This window comes from Oryctolagus cuniculus, chromosome 9 (genome assembly GCF_051225735.1).
Source record: "Oryctolagus cuniculus isolate XC-2025 breed Fujian yellow rabbit chromosome 9, ASM5122573v1, whole genome shotgun sequence".
Taxonomy (NCBI): Eukaryota; Metazoa; Chordata; class Mammalia; order Lagomorpha; family Leporidae; genus Oryctolagus; species Oryctolagus cuniculus.
The window spans coordinates 13051177-13072079 of record NC_142875.1 but is presented as its reverse complement, the minus strand read 5'-3'; the positions used below and the strand labels follow the sequence as shown (position 1 = coordinate 13072079).

At 43.8% G+C, this 20903-nt stretch overlaps 1 protein-coding gene across 2 annotated transcripts in view; it reads left to right on the top strand.

Annotated features, from left to right (window-relative positions):
* TM9SF2 (transmembrane 9 superfamily member 2) overlaps window positions 1-20903 on the top strand; it is a 70961-nt gene that overhangs the window by 32620 nt on the left and 17438 nt on the right. For both annotated transcript variants that reach the window (XM_051850483.3, XM_008260141.5), the window contains exons 6-12: window positions 871-995; window positions 1810-1921; window positions 3281-3360; window positions 3973-4081; window positions 11693-11825; window positions 15402-15521; window positions 16650-16707. In XM_051850483.3, the coding sequence (XP_051706443.1) occupies window positions 871-995; window positions 1810-1921; window positions 3281-3360; window positions 3973-4081; window positions 11693-11825; window positions 15402-15521; window positions 16650-16707 (737 nt within the window). The remainder of the gene's footprint in view (window positions 1-870; window positions 996-1809; window positions 1922-3280; window positions 3361-3972; window positions 4082-11692; window positions 11826-15401; window positions 15522-16649; window positions 16708-20903) is intronic.

The window sequence follows — 20903 nt, the reverse complement described above, 5'->3', positions numbered from 1 at the left end:
ACCTGGCTCCTGGCTTCGGATCGGTGCAGTACTGGCCGTGGCGGCCATTTGGGGAGTGAACCAACGGAAAGAAGACCTTTCTCTCTGTCTCTCTCTCTCTCACTGTCTATAATCTATCTGTCAAATAAAAAAAAAAAAAAAGCTACAAACTTCCTTGGAGGAAAAGTATTTAAATGTGTAAGATTTAGCATGCTTATAACAATATTTTAAATTTTATTTTGTTACTTTCACTATAAACGAAAAGGTAGAAAATAGTAGATTTATGTTCTTTTCAACAATATTCGTATTTAATGCGAAAATATTTAATGTGAAAATTAATCTTTATTTATTTATTTTTTATTTTTTGACAGGCAGAGTGGACAGTGAGAGAGAGAGACAGAGAGAAAGGTCTTCCTTTGCTGTTGGTTCACCCTCCAATGGCCGCCGCAGCCGGCGCACTACGCTGATCCAATGGCAGGAGCCAGGTGCTTCTCCTGGTCTCCCATGGGGTGCAGGGCCCAAACACTTGGCCATCCTCCACTGTACTCCCGGGTCACAGCAGAGAGCTGGCCTGGAAGAGGGGCAACCGGGACAGAATCCGGCGCCCCGACCAGGACTAGAACCCGGTATGCCGGCGCCGCAAGGCAGAGGATTAGCCTAATGAGCCGCAGTGCCGGCCGAAAATTAAACTTTAAGAAGCATAATTCTAAAAAAAAAAAAGAAGCATAATTCTTATCTTCCTCAGTTAATTTTTGACTTATAAAAAGCTTAAGCTTAAAACTTAGACATTTTAATGGGGATAAGTTTTCTTCTTATAGCCCATTTTTAGGTTTTATGTTTTGACTCTTATAGCCAAATTTTCTGCCTTTAACTTTAAGCTCTTTTCCACAGTCAGAATTCCATGAAAGAGATACATTTTACATCTTCAACCATGTTGACATCAAAATATACTATCATGTTGTGGAAACTGGGTCCATGGGAGCAAGATTAGTGGCTGCTAAACTTGAACCGAAAAGGTAATTATTCAAACAAATAAATAGTAAATAAATATAATTGAAATGTAGGTCCAAAGAATAAGCATTTTGGGCCCCATTAGTTTGTTCCTTAATCATTATTCTGGCATTTCAGGATTGATTTTAGTAAAATTCCCTTTTGCATGGTTTGTTTCTGAGTTACAAGATGTTCAAAGAAACCATAACTAATATAATTTTCCTGTCCTGGAATTGGTCAAGCCAAGATGCCCTTTTGTTTTTCAGTCAGGAAGTTTTGACAGTGTTCCTGTGTGTCAGTGGGGGTGGGGAACATGAGCGATTGTCAAAGGTTCTGAGTACTGCTGTCATGTCTGAAGCCTGTGTGCCATCTGACGTGCCAGTACCTGAGCCATTGAGAGAGCATCTCTTGGGGTTTCCAGTTTGTTAGCCTGAAAGTAGGTCTCAGTGGTGAGATCCTGTTCTGATTGGATGTCCTGTGACTTTGCCTGCCGTTGAATTAGCCATTTCCTCCTGTCCCTGGTGGTAAATAAATGCATGCCATAGTGAGATGCCAGTTAACTGAAAGACTCTCATTTACTTTTTGTAACTAAAAAGAGCATAGTAAACTCTATATTTCAGAAGTTTCTTTAAAATATTATGCATATACTTATAACTAAGCCTATTATTTATATAAAGTGAATAGTTGTGCTACTAAATGTGACATGATTAATTTCATCATTTAATTATTTAATTAATGTCAGTAGCATTGTGAAATATATTCAAAATTTCTAACCTTTATTCTGAATGGTTTTTTAAGCCATACTTTATCAGTATCTTTCCAAAATGTTTCTTCCCTCAGCTTCAAACATACCCATATAGATAAACCAGACTGTTCTGGACCCCCCATGGATATAAGTAACAAAGCTTCTGGGGAGATAAAAATTGCCTATACTTACTCTGTTAGTTTCCAGGTGAGTTTGTTTTTATCTTTAGTATGACTGAAATTGATTTTAAATCTGTACTACTTATACCATGATTAAGTTTGCTGAATAGGTATGCTTTTGATGAGCTGATTTTTGGAAGAGTTTGTCAGTCCACCAAACAACATACATCTTAGGGACAGGTGTTGAGCCTGGCCGTTGAGATTCTGGCTGGGTCACCTGCATTCCATACCAGCGTGCCTGGGTTCGATGCCTACCTCCAGCTCCTGACTTCAGCTTCCTGCTAGTGTGGACTCTGGGAATCAGTGGTGATGGCTCAAATGATTGGGTTTCCGCCACCCAAGTGGGAAACTTGGATTGAGTTTCTAGCTCTTGGCCTCGGCCCAGCCCCGGCCATCATGGACATACACAGAATCAACCACCAGATTGGGGGGTGGGGAGGGTGTATGAGCGCTCTCTGTCTCTGTTCCTGCCTCTCACTCGCTCTCCCTCCTCACCTCCTGGTTTTCCCTACCCTTCTCTCATCTATGTTTCTCTGTCTCTCTGCCTTTGAAATGGTTTTTTTCATAAGGTAAGGGAAATTGGAGAATTGAGTCTGATTTGTATTAAACATACATATAAGACAAAAGGTAGAAAATTGGTTCAGGGGAGGGTATGAAAATGTCAAAGACACATACAGAAAAGCATTTGGGAGAATACTACCATTTTTAATCCAAAGTTAGGATTTAGCAAAAACTTGAATGGAGTTTCCAGTTGGTAGATTTTCTTTGGAAATTGAAGGCAATGTTTTCATCAATGGAGAAGTTTCTTAGGAGGCAAGTAAAGGTTTGTTGTGAAAACCTTAGGCAATATTCCACCTGGTTTTCAAAACTTGTTTTGGCAAGCTAACAGAGTTGTGACATTTACTGTCCCTATATGGTGTTTAATTTTGTGAGCCCAATGCAGTAAGTAGTGTGTATTTCTAGGTATTAAGAGCTCAGTGTGAGTGAGTGGTCTTTGCCAGATGCTCAGTGTGCCTGGGTTATTAGGACTTCGTGGTTTTGTTAGCTGTCTGAAAGGCATTAAGAGTAAGATATATTTATTTTCTGAGGAAATCAAATGTAGCTCTAGATTTTGACATAGAGTATAATAAACCTTTACTATTTGTAAACACTATATGTAGTTATTGGTAGGAGGGCTTATGTTTTTCATTTGCTTATTGCCTAATCTCATCCTGATTTCCACTGGACTTGAGTAAATCTATAACTCTGTACCTCATATCTGACCAAGTTATGAGAATTAGGAATTACAGTCATGCCTGAATGGAAGAGCAAGCTGTGAATGGGAACTCTCTGGTTCTTACTGCTTGGTGAGCAGATGCTTGAAGAGTTTTTTCCTTTCTCCCTGTAGGAAGATAAGAATATCCGATGGGCGTCTAGATGGGACTATATTCTGGAGTCCATGCCTCACACCCACATTCAGTGGTTTAGGTAAGAGTATAGAGTTAGTCTGCTTTTTGCCTTCTGCTTACTCTGCCCTTTGTCCCTGGGACGTTTCATTTACTCTTTAATCCTCTTTAGTGTATTCCAAAGTCTGGACCCAGGTTCAGATCCTGGCTTTGAGTCATGGAGTAGGAGTCAGAGCAGACCGCTCAGTTTCTCGGAGTTTGTATCTCTATCTAGACGTCTTTAGCTCCTAAGATACTTGGTCCATGGGTTGTTCTGAGGATTAAAGAACACAATGGTGAGCGTCTGAAAACAGTAAGCTCCCCGAGGCGCCAGGCTGGTCTTTGCGGATTCCTTGCAGCTTGTGCTGCGGTGGTTTGGGGGCAGTGGCTATTAATAAAGTTGACTGTGGACAAAAAAATTCTAGTTCTATATTTAGATTGTATACTGTGTGATAAGTGTATAAAGTTACATATTTACTAGAAGGAAACATGCAAAAACACAACTGTTAAATTAGTCAGATGAATTTTTTGGTAGTTTGATTTTGGTTTTCATTAATTCTGCTTTAATGTTACTCAGTAAAAAACTTTAAAAAACTTTCTTGAACCGATCCAAAGATTAAGCTACAGATTTACTGTGACATGCTTGTTCCTGCAGCATAATGAATTCTCTAGTCATTGTCCTCTTCTTATCTGGAATGGTAGCTATGATCATGTTACGGACACTGCACAAAGATATTGCCAGATACAATCAGATGGATTCCACGGTGAGTAGAAACATTTTAACTAACTAGTGTTTAATTTGCCAAGTGCAATTTTTATTGTTGCTTTTGAAAAAGTTGAAACAGTAGCTTTAGAGTCTGCTTTTTTAAGTATTCTTCTCAGACGTTACCTTGAATTCACATTTTCAAATGAGAAAGTGGGTTGTAAGAATTGCTCTTTTCTAGAAATAGTCACCACACCATTCAGTGCTGAGCCATTCGTGGGGTCCTCTGTGTGGGCAGAGAGGTGCACAGCTACAGCCCTGCCACCTTCCTTACCCAGGTGCCATCCTCTGTCACAGTCTCTCCAGCACACATCCAGTTTGTGAAACACAAAGTGGAACGGAGTAACTCCCAAGCAAATTTTGTGTGTATCTTTACATTTGTTAATTTTAACTGACTTTTTATTATTTCAGCCTTTTGATATGTTCAGAGTAATTTACTGCCCCAGCCTCGGTTATTCTTAAATACTTTAAGTTGTGTATTATACTTTTTAAAAAAATATATTTATTTGCTTATTTGAAAGTCAGAGACACAGAGGAGAGGCAGAGGCAGGCAGGGGTGGGGTTCTTCCATCCGCTGGTTCACTTCCCAAATGACAATAATGGTCAGGCCTAGGGCAGGCTGAAGCCAGGAGCCAGGAGCTTCCTCTGGGTCTTCCATGTGGGTAAAGGGGCCCAAGGACTTGGGCCATCTTCCACTGCTTTCTCAGGCACATTAGCAGGAAGCTGGATCAGAAGTGGAGCAGCCGGGACTTGAACCGTCACCATTATGGGGTGCTGGCACTGCAGGTGGCAACTTTACTCACTATGCCATAGTATAGGCCCCAACATTATACATTTTACAACTTTTCCTTTCATGGCAACATAATAAACTTTCCACAGGAATCACAGAAATTTATAATGAGTGCAAAAAAGTTGGATTGCCAGTTCATGTCCTGGCTGCTCCTCTTCCAATCCAGCTAATGTGCCTGGGAAAGCAGTAGAGGATGGCCCAAGTGCTTGGTCCCTGCACCCATGTGGGAGACCCAGAGGAAGCTCCTGGCTCCTAGCTTTGGATCAGCCCAGCTCCAACTGTTGCAGCTATTTGGGGAGTGAACAAGCAGACGGAGGACCTCTCTTCTCTGTCTCTTATTCTCTCTCTAACTCTGCCTCTCAAGTACAAAAAGTCTTTAAAAAATAAAATAGATTTCCTAAAATTTCAGATACTGGAACTATTAATTACAGAGTTTAAAATAAGAAAAAAAAATAAGAAATTTTCCAGAACAGCTGAACGTTAAGAAACCATACCATAAAGAAAAGACAGTGGATCTCAAAGTAAATTTTTAAAATACGTGCATTACATCAATTGCAGAAAAACCATAGCAGGCCAGAGAAAAGAGTAGGTCTTAGAATCAGCCAGGGAGAAACACTGAACACCAGGCGTGGAGAAGCAGTCGGGGGGCCGGTGGAAGCTCAGACACAGCATCTTTCAGTTGGTGAGAGAAATGAACTGTTGTAGAATTATGTGCCCGGTGTAGGAAACTGTCTTTCAGACAGAGGTGTAATACCTTTTTGGATAAACACAAACAGTTGATCTTCTCCAAAGGTATGTCTATACAAATAATTTAGCAGGAAATAAATGAATGAAACCAACCCTAAAAGGAGATTTGGAAGGATTGATGAAATGCCAAATAAACATTTTCTGTATATAATGACAAGTCTGAATTTGGAAGTTAATAAAGATATAACCACAGGAAAAAACCAGATTGCTAGTAAGTGGTACTGGGATAGAGTTGTGATCATCTAGGAAATAAATAAGGTAGATTCCAAATTTATTCTTTAGTTGTAGATGATGATTTGGATTAAGTTAATCTCTAAAATACTGGAGAACACATGGGAAGTTGGGTTTACATCTTAGAAAAGGATAGAATTTACTCTGACAAAGAGCCAAAACCTGTAAAAGAAATAATTGTTCAGGCTAGCGTAGTAGCCTAATGGGTAAAGCTACTGCTCCTAATGCTGACATTTGGGCACCAGTTGGGCACCAGTTGGGTTCCTGGCTGCTGTGTTACTGATCCAGTTCCCTGCTAATGTGCCTGGGAAAGCAGTGGAAGATGGCCCAAGTGCTTGGGACCCTGCACCCACATGGGAGACCTGGATGAAAGCAGAGCAGCTGGGACAGGAACTGGCGCCCACATGGGATACCAGCATTGCAGGTGAGGCTTTCCCCGCTGTGCCACAGGGCCGGCCCCTAAATAAATCTTCAAAAAAAAAAAAAAAAAAAAAAGAAATGATGGCTTACTTATAGCTACGTTTGAAAAATTCTCATTAGCAAGAAATTTCATAAACTAAAAAAGAGCAAAAGAGAAAAATAAAAGCATTTTAATACCTATCAAATAGTTAATTTCCTAGTAAATAAATCCTAAAGCCATTAAGAAGACAGTCAATAACCCAGTAAGACATTAGGCAAAGTACATGAAGGGAGAGTCCATAAAAAAAGAAAAGACAAATGGTTCTTAAAACTATAAAAAGATGAGACATCATTCACAATAACAGAAATACAGATTAAAACTATAATGTGCTATATTGTTGGTTCACTTATGTAAGTTGGCAGAAACGTACACGTTCAGAATAATCCTGTGTTGAGATGGAGGACATGACTGTTTAGATACATAGGGTATGAGAATGTAAAGCAGTATAAAGACATTCAGGCAATACCTGTTTTTTTTTTAAAGATTTTTTATTTATTTATTTGAGACGTAGAGTTATAAACAGTGAGAAGGAGAGACAGAGAGAAAGGTCCTCCTTCTCTTGGTTCACTCCCCAAATGGCTGCAATGGCTGGAGCTGCGCTGATCTGAAGCCAGGAGCCAGGTGCTTCTTCCTGGTCTCCCACACGGGTGCAGGAGCTCAAGCATTTGGGCCATCCTCCACTACTTTCCCAGGCCACAGCAGAGAGCTGGATTGGAAGAGGAGCAACCAGGACTAGAACCGGCACCCATATGGGATGTCGGCACCACAGGTGGAGAATTAACCTAGTATGCCATGGCGCTGGCCCTGGCAATACCTGTTTTAGTTTATAATCTAGCTTGACCCAGCAGTTCTATTCCTGGAAATTAACCTGGATGCGAAGGATTTTATTATTGTTAATTTTTATTTTAAAACAATGAATGTTGTTGCTTACAAATAGCAAAAGATTATAAGCAACTCAAATACCCATTAATAGGGGACTGTTATATAAATTATAGAATATCCATATTGTGCAATAGTCTATACTTAGTAAAAAGAATGTGGAGAGGTGGGGATTTGGCCCAGCAGTTAAAACTGCTTGGGACACCTACACCTGTAATCCACATCAGAGTGCTTGGGTTCAAGTCCTGGCTCTGCTCCTGGTTTTGGCTTCCTGCTGATATGCACCATGAAAAGCAGCAGGTAATGGCTGAAATAGTTGGGTCCCCACCACCCACTTAGGAGATCTGGATTGAGGTCTAATTTCCTGGCTTCAGTCTGGACTAGCCTCAGCCAAAACAGGCATTTGAGGAATGAACCAGTGGATAGGAACTTCCTTTCTGTCTGTCCCTTTCTCTCAAATAATTTTTTAAAAGTGAAGCAATTTTGGGGGCTGGCACTGTGGGTAGTGAGTAAAGTCACTGCCCGCAGGGCCAGCATCCCATATGGGTGCCGGTTCAAGGCCTGGCTGCTCCACTTCCAATCCAGCTCTCTGCTATGGCCTGGGAAAGCAGTAGAAGATGGCCCAAGTCCTTGGGCCCCTGCAGCCATGTGGGAGACCCAGAGGAAGCTCCTGGCTCCTGGCTTCAGATTGGTGCAGTTCCAGCCATTACAGCCATCTGGGGAGTGAACCAGTGGGTGGAAGACCTCCCCCACCCTTGCTCGCGCACTCTCTCTCTGTCTCTCTCTGCCTTTCAAATAAAAATCTTTAAAAAAAAAAAAAAAGGCAGTTTTGTATATATACAGAGTAAAAGGACTTTCCTGATATTATTGAACAAAAAAAAAATGAAGTATGAAATAATGTGTAATATAAGATTAAGGAAAAAGGTGTTTACACACATTTCCTTACAGGTTGGAATATCTGCAGTTAAAACAAGAACCTTGTGACATTGGTTTATTCCAAAGAGGGGATCTTACTTTCTTCTAGGAAATTTTTTTAAGTTTTTTTAACTATTAAAATCAAAATTAGTCCTTCTTTTACTCTCTACTTAAGTAGGTATTTCACAGAGGCAGAGGGATCTGTGTGTCAATCACCCCAAAATGATCAAGTCTTGTTTGATCTGTAGAATACACAACTCCCCTCCCCCGCCCTGGTTTTTTATGCTAATACAGGCTATAATTTTTATGCAGTCCACTTGGAGCTCATGTACTTTTTTTTTTTTTTTTTTTTTGGACAGGCAGAGTTAGATAGTGAGAGAGACAGAGAGAAAGGTCTTCCTTTACCTTTCGTTCACCCCCCCCCCCAAGTGGCTGCTACAGCCGGCACGCTGCACCGATCTGAAGCCAGGAGCCAGGTGCTTCCTCCTGGTCTCCCATGCGGATGCAGGGCCCAAGCACTTGGGCCATCCTCCATTGCCTTCCCGGGCTACAGCAGAGAGCTGGACTGGAAGAGGAGCAACCGGGTCAGAACCAGCGCCCCAACTGGGACTAGAACCTGGGGTGCCGGCGCCGCAGGTGGAGGATTAACCAAGTGAGCCGCGGTGCCGGCTGCCCATGTACTTTTGATAACAGTTCAGTTCGTACATGCCTTGTAAATGAGCAGATAGAGTCTAATTCCCACATGTGTGAAAATATTTTGTGCCAGAGGAAGAAAATATTTTGATTTTTATGATTGTCTTAACCATACAATTATCCATGTTTCAAATTTCAATTGGTTTATATATTTTATATAATATATTTGTATTTGTAAATTATAAGAAAAGTATAAATATGTATTAGCAAGGGGATTGTCTGCTACTTGAAAGGATAGGAGTTTGGGAATTGGGAGGAGGGATACGGATGGACCCAGGGGTACTGTTAAAACAGAAGCTGAAACAGTGAGCAGGGCCACATCCTGAAGGATTTACAAGCGTGCAGGTTGAAGGCCATTAAGAAGCTGTTGAATTTGAAGTAGCAATGACTTGGCCGGACTTAGGTTTTAGGAAAACCACTTTGAATGTTATAAGGAGAATCATTCAGCAAAACTGGAGGCATGTGTTGTGGTATAGCAGGTTAAGCCTCTGTCTGCGTTGTTGGCATCCCATATGGGTGCTGTTTTGAGACCTAGCTATTCCACTTCTGATCCAGCTTCCTGCTAATGTGCCTGGGAAAGCAACAGAAGATGGCCCAAATGCCCCTGCACCCCCGTGGGAGATCCAGAAGAAGCTCCTGGTTCCTGGCTTCTGCCTGGCCCAGCCCTAGTCATTGCGGCCATCTAGGGAGTGAACCAGCAGATAGAAGGTCTCACATGCATGTTCTCTCTCTCTCTCTGGCTCTCTGGCTCTCTGGCTCTCTGGCTCTCTGGCTCTCTGGCTCTCTGGCTCTCTGGCTCTCTGGCTCTCCTACCATCTCTGTAACTCTCCCTTTCAGATAAATAAATTAAAAAAAAAAAAAAGTTGGAGGCACAGAGACCAGTTGGAAGGCTGTTAGGGAGTCCCAAAGACAGGATGGTGGCAGCAAGGAAGGACGGAGGAGGACAGTTAAATACAGAGGGGGTCTGAGAGAGGTGGGGTAGAGCTGATTGATTGTTGGCTGCGGGGTGTATACAACACAAAAAGTCAGTGAAGTGACCTTCGGTTCCTCACTTCTGTATTGAGGGTTGAGCAAAATGGAGCCAAGGGCAGAAACAGACAGGTTTCCTGGTATTGCAGTAGACAGGTAAGATGTGATGACATGAACCAACAGGGTTAGTGGAGGTCCTGTGGATACATTTTGGTGGTAGACCTATAGGATCTATAGGACTTATTAAAGGGTTTTATGTGAGACATGGAAAAATAAGCATAACCTGCAAGGACTGAGAGCTTTAAAGATGGAGACCAGAGCTGGCGCCGTGGCTCAATAGGCTAATCCTTCGCCTTGCAGTGCCGGCACACCGGGTTCTAGTCCTGGTCAGGGCACCGGATTCTGTCCCGGTTGCCCCTCTTTCAGGCCAGCTCTCTGCTGTGGCCCGGGAGTGCAGTGGAGGATGGCCCAGGTCCTTGGGCCCTGCACCCGCATGGGAGACTAGGAAAAGCACCTGGCTCCTGGCTTCGGATCAGCACGATGCGCCAGCCGCAGCACACCGGCCATGGCGGCCCTTGGAGGGTGAACCAATGGCAAAAGGAAGACCTTTCTCTCTCTCTCTCTCTCACTGTCCACTCTGCCTGTCCAAAAAAAAAAAGATGGAGACCAGGGGAGGCTGGAGGAAGTGCAGAGTTAGGCAGGGAGAATCAATTGAGTTGCAGATGATTGTGTTCAAAATGCCTGTGATAAACACTTGGATCTACTGTTTGGGCTGCACACACTTATTAATATGCTTACAGCTGAGCTCACTGTACTAGCTAATTAGCTATCAGAACAGATATATATTTGGTTTTGGAGATTGGTAACTTTAAGTTGAAAGGGTAGTGTGATTAAAATTAAATCATCAAGTTGGATCATGAAGCTTTACTTTGACTAGTGCAAGGTAGGAATCACAATGTCTTTTAAGTTAAGCTTCTTAATAGCTCTATTTGTAACCTGTGATATACAAAACTCTTTAAAAAGAATTCAAGAAAGCCATAGAAAGCTCCATGAGTATAAAGTTGTATTCCTCAAAAATTATAATAGATATTAACATACATAAGTTAATTTTTTTTTTCTGGGGCCGGTACTGTGGTATAGCAGGTAATGGCACTGGCATCCTATATAGGAGCCAGTTTAAGTCCTGGCTACTCCACTTCCTTTTTTTTTTTTTTTTTAGATTTATTTATTTATTTGAAAGAGTTACACAGAGAGAGGAGAGGTAGAGGTAGAGAGAGAGGTCTTCCATCTGATGGTTCACTCCCCAATTGGCTGCAACAGCCAGAGCTGCGCGGATCCTAAGCCAGGAGCCAGAAGCCTCTTCCGAGTCTCCCATGCGGGTGCAGGAGCCCAAGGACTTGGGCCATCTTTCACTGCTTTCCCAGGCCATAGCAGAGCTGGATCGGAAGTAGAGCAGCTGCGTCTCGAACTGGAGCCTATATGGGATGCCAGCGCTTTAGGCCAGGGCATTAACCCACTACGCCACAGCACCAGCCCCTACTCTACTTCTGACTCAGCTCCCTGCCAATGTGCCTGGGAATGCAGTGGAAGATGGCCGAAGTGCTTGGGCCTCTGCACCCATGTGGGAGAACTGGAAGAAGCTCCTGGCTCCTGGCTTTGGATTGGACCAGCTCCAGCCTTTGCAGCCATTTGGAAAGTGAACTAGCCAGTGGAAGATCTTTCTCTTTGCCTCTGCCTTCTGTCTTTGCCTCTGTATCTGTAACTCTTTCAGATAAATAAATAAATATATTTTTTAAAAAGTTAGTGGCAAATGGAATTAAAAGATAAGTTCATTTAAATTTTTTTTCTGTAACTGCATATTCCGCAGTGGATAAATTGGTTGTATTTGTGATAGCTATGACAGTTGTTCTGATTTCATTCCCTTTCAGGAGGATGCCCAGGAAGAATTTGGCTGGAAGCTGGTTCATGGTGATATATTCCGTCCTCCAAGAAAGGGCATGCTGCTGTCAGTCTTTCTAGGATCCGGGACACAGATTTTAATTATGACTTTCGTGACCCTATGTAAGTATAAAGTGAAAATTTAAAAGTAAAAAATACTTAAAATACTTTTTCAAAGTAATTATTTGAAAACCAGTTTTCCTAGTTACATGAGGTAGCTGGGCTCCTTGGTTTCTGAGAGTCCTTTGGGCTCTCACAGTCTGTGTGCTGTGACTCGTCAGTGATTTGAGCACAGGTTTGCGATGCCCAGAGGCTGACTTTGTGCCTCCTCTCGACTCACTGAAGGTCAGTGATGCCTTTGTTGTGGTAGCACTAAGCTGGACGTGAGGAACTGAGTATGGGCAGCCTGGCCACTCACCCAGCCTCCACGGGAAGGGCAGCTGGGTTAGGACTGCAGAACACTCTGGCTTCCCCTGAGAGGGAATGGAACAGGGAGCTTCCCATAGCTTTTTCCCATGGGAGGGGTTTAGGAAGGACGACCTGTCTATCAGTTGTCAGGGAAAACCTTCCTTTGCAAAAATATGTCCTCCTGTGCCACCTGAACGGCTCCAAAACTTTTATTACTGGAATTGCTGTCAGTTAGATGATCGTTGTTGTGTTTGTTCGCAGACTTCACTTAAAGGTGTCCGTCAGCCACAGCATAGTTCTGCCTTCTGGGCCTGTAAATTCCAGAGTCTTCTCAATTTCTTAATTGTAAGAATAATCAATGCTGATGAAAAGGGCTTTCCAAATTTACTTTATTGATGTCTACCACGCATGAGCAGTAACAAATGAATGTTACTGAAAGAAATCAGAAACAGCTGACCTTTAATAATTTTTAGTAAACATTTGTTCTGATGTTTGATTGCACATTGAAAAAAAAATCATAATCATTTTATGTAAGTAAAATTGTTTCAGATTTTTATGATCGGATAATCTCTATAAATGGTTTACAAAGAGCATCATCGCTTCCAAATGTCCAGCACCTAAATACTTTTGGGAGTAGCTGGTTTATACCTTGGGGCCCCGTTTGAAGACTGACTGGAACATTTTTTACCTACTGACAAGGAGATGGTATCTCTGATAGGTGGAGCTAGAATTTGCCAGGATATTGTACTGAAGGGGGTAGTTTGGGAGAAGGCGTAAGAAGGAGTTTGGATGCAGCCAGAAGATAGCACAAAGGCACCAGATGCCAGCAGACTAACAAATGTAGGGCAGGATGGATGCTTAGAGGTAAAGTTCTGCTTTAAAATGTTCCCAGGAACCGCTCTGCCACCGTCTAGACCTTGCTGAGGACTGCTAGAAAGAAAACTTTTAAGGAAGGGAAGTTCTAGGGCCCAGCGTTGTGGCATAGCAGGTAAAGCCACTGCCTGCTATGCTGTTATACCACAGGTGTAAGTTCGAGTCCTTGCTGCTCTACTGTTTTACTTCTGATCTAGCTGCCTGCTTTTCCCATGTGGGAGAAAGAAGCTCCTGGCTCCTGGCTTCAGCCTGGCCCAGCACCAGCTGTCTGGAGAGTAAACCAGCAGATAAGATTCTCCCCCCACCCCCACCCCGTAACTCTGACTTTCAAATAAATAAATCTTAATAATAATAATAATTAAAAAAAAGGAACTTCCAGAGAGCCTAGGATAGGAAATGGTAAGAATCGTTCTGGGCCGGCGCCGCGGCTCACTAGGCTAATCCTCCGCCTAGCGGCGCCGGCACACCGGGTTCTAGTCCCTGTTGGGGCGCCGGATTCTGTCCCGGTTGCCCCTCTTCCAGGCCAGCTCTCTGCTGTGGCCAGGGAGTGCAGTGGAGGATGGCCCAAGTGCTTGGGCCCTGCACCCCATGGGAGACCAGGAGAAGCACCTGGCTCCTGCCATCGGATCAGCGCAGTGCACCGGCTGCGGCAGCCATTGGAGGGTGAACCAACGGCAAAAGGAAGACCTTTCTCTCTGTCTCTCTCTCTCTCACTGTCCACCCTACCTGTCAAAAAATAAAAATTTAAAAAAAAAAAAAAAAAAAAAAAGGAATCGTTCTGCTTCAGTCCTCAAATATGAACTTTCAGCTTAAGGAGAGTTGATTTCTCAGACCTGAGGAAGAATAAGAGAGGGCTGGGGCTGGTGTTGTGACGTAATGGGTAAGGCTACCTGGGATGCCAGCATCCCATATGGGTGTCAGTTCCTGTTCTGGCTGCTCCACTTCCATTCTGGCTTCCTGCTAATGGCCTGTGAAGGGCAGTGGAGGATGGCCCAAGTGTTTTGGTCCCTGCCCCCCACGTAGAAGACCTGGATGAAGCTCCTGGCTCCTGGTTTCAGCCTGGCCCAGCACTGGCTATTGCAGCCTATGAAGAGTGAACCAGCAGATGGAAAATCTCTGTCTTTTTCTCTATATATATCTATCTCTGACTTTCCAATGAATAAATAAATCTTAAAAATAATAACAAAAAAAGAAAAGAATAAGAGGGGCATCATGGCTTAAATCCTGGTTGGTTTTCTAAAGCCACTCTGTCCCTGTCCTGATCGTGGCTTTTGGTGCCAATCAGAAGGTTTGCTTGCTTGGTCATATATGTAGTTGGTCATGCACACCTGTTGGATAACACTGGTGATTTTCTTGTTGCTGGAATTAGGAAAAGATTGAAACAGTTTTTGGTAGTACCTTACTAGCCTTGGAATTCTGAACATGTCATAGCTTCAGAGCCCAGCTTAAAGCTGAGAATCTCTAAGAATTGAAAATAGCATTTTTATTCTCATTAGTAGGACAGACTGTATAAAGAAAAGCAAATAAAACTAACCAGCTCAATAAAGGTAGGGACCAGAGTTTCCATGTCATTTACCAAGTGCTTCAGGAATTTGTTTTCAAAAAGCTAGTGGTCCTGTGATACCTTTTCCTCCCGGTTTTGCCTTTTGATTAGATTCTGTCTGTGTCTTTAAGTTTGAATGTTGTAAGAATTTTTTTCATCCTCATAAGACCTAATATCTTTCAGTGAAATGAAAGCAGAATATTTCATAGTGGGAATATTTTGTTTATGTTAATTTAAAGCCTGTGCTTAAATCTCAAAAGAGCTTGAAATATCAGTCAGCCTTCCCTGATGGTGGGAAGGTGAGGTCTTATGTACCTTGACAGGAAGCTTGCAGAGTGGAGTTTGACTTACCTGTGATCACATAGGGTGTGATGCTATTACTAAGGTTTGGTGTAGCTGCTTGGTAGGAAGGTATAATTTTTTTAAAGATTTTATATTTTTTGTGGGTTTTTGTTATTGTTGTTGTTGTTTTTATTTATTTGACAGAGTTATAGACAGAGAGACAGACAGAGAGAAAGGTCTTCCTTCCATTGGATCGTTGGTTCACTCCCCAAATGGCCACCACGGCCGGCGCTGCGGCGATCCGAAGCCAGGAGCCAGGTGCTTCTCCTGGTCTCCCAGGCGGGTACAGGGGCCCAAGCACTTGGGCCATCCTCCACTGCCCTCCCAGGCCACAGCAGAGAGCTGGACTGGAAGAGGAGCAGCCGGGACTACAACCTGGTGCCCATATGGGATCCGGCGCCGTAGGCGGAGGGTTAACCAAGTGAGCCACGGTGCCGGCCTCAGGATGGTATAATTTTTAAAATAAAGTTTATTCATTTCACAGCACATGAGACAACAATAATGTTTATAACTTTTAATGGCTTGTTTTTTAGTTTTTGCATGTCTGGGATTTTTGTCACCTGCCAACCGCGGAGCACTGATGACGTGTGCTGTGGTCTTGTGGGTGCTGCTGGGCACTCCTGCAGGCTACGTTGCTGCCAGATTCTATAAGTGTAAGTAAAAGTCGCTCTCTCTGGGTGTTGGGTCAGGGCCTGAGTCCACTGTCCACAGGTGATGCTCCGTGCGCAGTGTGTGGTACAGGTGTCTGTGGGTTACAGAAGCCTACACGGTGTGAGTGGCTCTACTTAGATGTCTTTGTTCACACGGCTTAGACAGTAAAATTAGCACACTTAGGTGCTGCTCATAGACCATTCTTTCTCTACTTTTAGGGTCAATGGTATTTAGATTTGTTCATAAACTTCATTAAAACCTTTTAAAAAATCAGAACTGTTCTTGGATTCTCGGTTTCATTTCAGACTTTTGAACTGGCAGTTGAAGAATACTTTTATTTTATTCTATGTGCTTCAGTATTTGCTTATTTGTAAGTTTGCAGGAAAAAAAAAACAAATTGGAGAGGGACAAAGGAGAGTCACTTTTTTTTTTTTTTTTTTTTTTTTTTTGACAGAGTGGATAGTGAGAGAGAGAGAGAACGTCACATTTTTAAGCGTGTGTGTGTGTCAGATACATACCCCTTCTCCTGTGAGTTGCCTGATCAGGCAGGGTCATCTCACCTCCTCAGCCACTGTGGACACTTTGTGCTGGAGGAGTCCTGGAGGACGGCCCTGCCCTGCATGCTGGGCGCCAGGGTGTCTAGCTGTAGAAACCAGGTCTGTAACTGACCGCAAGAGAAGCGAGAGTCCCCCGTGTGCTTCTTCTGGATCCAGTCCCATTGATTGATACAGGCATAGGATTTAATCGGTTTGTGCTAAGCCCAAATTTAATTACACCAGTCTCTTTGAGTAACACTGTGAATTCATATTTGTGTCTGTGTGTATATGTACATATATGTAATGTCTCATTTTGAAGTTAAAGTAGGAAAGAACTGTCAGGATGACTTTGTTTTGGCATTGGGTTTAGGTTATGCTGAAGCAGAAATCTCGGGAGCAGGGCCTGTGCAGGGCTGTCCTGTGCTGTGTGTCTCAGTCTGGGGCCCTTGGACGAGGGCAGCAGAGCATGTCTGTACAGTTTGTAGGAGTGTGCGGCTCATGCTTCCTGGCAGTCTGGTAAGCACCTAGAGTGCAGATACTTGGTTTGTTTTAAAGAGAAGTCTGAATTTATTTTACTTTCATTTTCTTCTGTAGCCTTTGGAGGAGAAAAGTGGAAAACAAATGTTTTATTGACATCATTTCTTTGTCCTGGGTAAGTGAATTTTTCAGTACTTTATTTCTTAGCATAGCCATGATTTAGTGCTCAAATTTTCAATCCCAAGTTTTTAATCCTCTGTCTGTAAATCATGCACTAAGAAAATGAATTTAACATTTAAGAGGAGGTATACAGTGAACATTGAGTAAGCATTTACCAAGTGACTACTGCATGTCCTATCTGGGAAATATTCCTGTACAGATGAGAAATCTTTTTATTCTGTTTCTTCTTTAAAAGATTTTATTTATTTGAGAGGCAGTGTTACAGACAGAGGGAGAGCCAGAGAGAAAGGTCTTCCATCTGCTGGTTCCTTCCCTAAATGACTACAATGACCAGAGCTGAACCTATCTGAAGCCAGGAGCCAGGAGCTTCTTCTGGGTCTCCCACGTTGGGGCAGAAGCCCAAGGACTTGGACCTTCTTTCACTGATTTCCCAGGCCAGAAGCAGAGAGCTGGATTGGAAGAGGACCAGCCAGGACACGAACTGGTGCCCACGTGGGATGCTGGCACTGCAGGCAGAGGCTTAGCCCACTACACCACAGTGCCAGCCTCTGTTCTGTTTCTTTAAAGTCTGTTTTTCAGTCTGTAGTGGTTAGTCCAGCATGTGGTAAGGACGCATTTAAAGCTTTTGACCTAATCACGGGTAAGGCCCCTCATCTAAAGGTGGTTTGGGCAAGCATGCATTTTTTGGATTTTTATTAAAACTATTGCCATTGTGAGGCCAGAGCTGTGGCGTGGTGGGGTAAGCCATGGCCTGCAGCGCTGGCCTCCCATATGGACACGGGTTCAAGGCTCAGCTGCTCTGATCTTTCCCTTATAAGGCACCTGGGAGGCAGCAGATGAGGGCCCAAGTGCTTGATCCCTGCCCTCTGCGTGGGAAGACAAAGGTGGAGCTCCTGGCTCCTGGCTTTGGCCTGGACCAGCCTTGGCTGTTGTGGCCTTAATAATCTACTTTTTAGAGATAATAAAGTAGGGAAATATATCAGAAATAAACAAACACAAATCAAGACAAAACAAAAAACCTTGACTGTCTAGAAGGCAGCGTCTGATTCAAGTGTCTGTCCTAGAAATAAAACTGGCTTTCTCTGCCATTCACCACATTTCTGGTAGGCAAGAACTGGCCCCTGATTAGGCAGTAATAAAGCCAAAGGTAAAATCTAGAAACTAGGACTGTTTACACACGTTTGCAGTAAATACTCTCCAAATACTACCCCTTTTGAAGATATGCATGCTTCTCAGTCATTCATGCTCCATTCAAATTGTTGTGCTTTTCTCAAACCATGCCCTTTGTCCTCTCAAGAAGTGCCCCTCCTGGGGAGGGCATTGTGGTGTAGCAGATAAAGCCACTGTCAGTGATGCCAGCAGGCTTGTAATGGTGGCATCCTATATGAGCATGCGTTAAAGTCCCAGCTGCTCCACTTCCATCCAACTCCCTGCTAATGGCTTGGGAAAAGCAGCAGAATATGGCCCAAGTGTCTGTGTCCCTGTCACCCACGTGGGAGACCAAGATGAATCTCCTGGCATAAGGCTGGTAATTTTGGTCATCTGGGAGAATGAACTAGCCGATGGAAGATGTATCTCTCTCTTTCTCTGTTAACCTTTTTTTTTTGACAGGCAGAGTGGACAGTGAGAGAGAGACAGAGAGAAAGGTCTTCCTTTTGCCGTTGGTTCACCATCCAATGGCCGCTGGGGCTGGCGTGCTGCGGCCGGCGCACTGCGCTGATCTGATGGCAGGAGCCAGGTACTTATCCTGGTCTCCCATGGGGTGCAGGGCACAAGCACTTGGGCCATCCTCCACTGCACTCCCTGGCCACAGCAGAGAGCTGGCCTGGAGGAGGGGCAACCGGGACAGAATCTGGCGCCCTGACCGGGACTAGAACCCGGTGTGCCTGCGCCGCAAGGCGGAGGATTAGCCTAGTGAGCTGCGGCGCCAGCCTAACCCTGACTTTTAAAAATAAATACATCTTTAAAAAAAGTTCACCTCCTAACCAAGACAGGCCCTGAAACTGTCCTTTTTGGCTTCATGGCAGTTATTTACAAGAGGTCTTCAAAGGTTCATGAAGAATGCATGCTATCAAAAATTAGACATGGGTTTCAAATTTTTTTGCACCAGGGGATTGGGATTTTGGTGCAGGGGTTAAACATCACTCGGGATGCCCACATCTCATACCAGAGCGCCAGTGGGAGCTGCAGCTGCTCTGCTTCCCAAGCTCCCTGATAATGTGCCTGGGAAGTAGCAGGTAGTGGCCCAAGTACTTTTGTCTGTGACTGTTACAGCCTTTTGGGGAGTAAACCAGTAGATGGAAGACTCTCTCTCTCTCTCTCTCAGTCTACTATTCAGATAAATAAAAAAAAATTTTACACTAAAAAAGTACTTTCATGTATTCGACCCAGTCTTTTTTTTTTTTTTTTTTTTGACAGGCAGAGTGGACAGTGAGAGAGAGAGAGACAGAGAGAAAGGTCTTCCTTTGCCGTTGGTTCACCCTCCAATGGCCGCCGCGGCCGGCGCGCTGCGGCCGGCGCACCGCGCTGATCCGATGGCAGGAGCCAGGAGCCAGGTGCTTTTTCCTGGTCTCCCATGGGGTGCAGGGCCCAAGCACTTGGGCCATCCTCCACTGCACTCCCTGGCCACAGCAGAGGGCTGGCCTGGAAGAGGGGCAACCGGGACAGAATCCGGCGCCCCGACCGGGACTAGAACCCGGTGTGCCGGCGCCGCTAGGCGGAGGATTAGCCTAGTGAGCCGCGGCGCCGGCCTCAACCCAGTCTTAAAACTAATGTGTACCTGCAGGATGCTGAGGTAAATAGAAAGAGCTGGGCACCCAGGTGTTCCAGGGGCAGGGGGACTTTGTGCTTACCTGGGAAAGAAGCATCAATTAACAACAGAAATGCCAGTCATAGTTTCTCATAAATAAATATCTGCTATGATCATCACAAAAGGTGCAACAGATATTTAACATCATTTCTAGGTTTTTAAAAGAAATTTAGTGAAAAATATTTCCTTATATTTTAAAAATCTTATCTCATTCAAAATCAGTATCATTTAGCGATGAACCATAAGAGACATTCCCATGAAATCCCTTCCCTGGTTCCAGTTACTTAAGTTCTTAGAGTAAGGCAGGGAACAGAATTGAGAGGAATACATTGTACAAAGATAGAGGTCATATTATTGTTGATATGTGATATGATTTGTATCCAAAGAATGCCAGTACAGTTTAAAGCTGAGAACTTGTAGAATTAATTTAAGAAAATTTGGAGAAATGCCTAGATGTTAGCTAGTATTTCAAACTCAGAATATAACCAATAGCCAATTAAGTATTTTTTTTTTCTTTTTGTTTTTAGTTATTTTATTTTTGAAAGGCAGAAAGAAATCTTCCATCTTCTGGTTCACACCCCAAATGCCTCCAACAACCACGACTGGGCCAAGTCCAAGCCAGTAACCTGGAACTCAGTTCTGGTTTTCACACAGGTGGCAGGGACCCATCTATATGATCCGTCACCTGCTGCCTCCCAGGGCTCGCATTAATAGGCACCTAGAATGAGAAGCAGAGCCAACACTCTAACCCATGCACCCCAATAGGGGACGCAGGCATTTCAAGCAGCCTCTCCACTATGTCAAACGCCCACCCCTACTTATGTTTTATAAGAGCAGTAGTAGTTATGGGACTGGCGTTGTAGTGCAGAGGGTTAAGCCACCTCTTGTGATGCTACTAGCCTCCGATATTTGAGCACCGATTGAGTCCTGGCTGCTCTGCCTCTGATTCAGCTCCCTTCTAATGTGGCTGGAAAAGCAGAGGAAGATGGCTCAAATACTGAGGCCCCTCACTTAAGCCTGGCCCTGCTTTGGCCATGGCAACCATTCGGGAGGTGAACCAGCAGATGGAAGCTCAAGTAATAAATCTTAAAAAAACAAAAAGCAAAAAAAATAAGAATAGGGATTGGCATTGTGACGCACCTCCTGCTACACCAGCATCCCACATCAGAGTGCTGGTGTGAGTCCTGACTGCTCTGCTTCCTATCAAGCTTCCTGCTAATGCACCTGGGAAGGCAGAGGAACACGGCCCAAGTGCTTAGACCCTTGTCACTCATGTGGGAGACCAGGATGGAGTTCCTGGCTCCTGGCTTCATCCTGGCCCATACATGGCTGTTGTGGCCATTAAGACAGTGAACCAGGAGGTGGAAGATCTCTCTATGTCT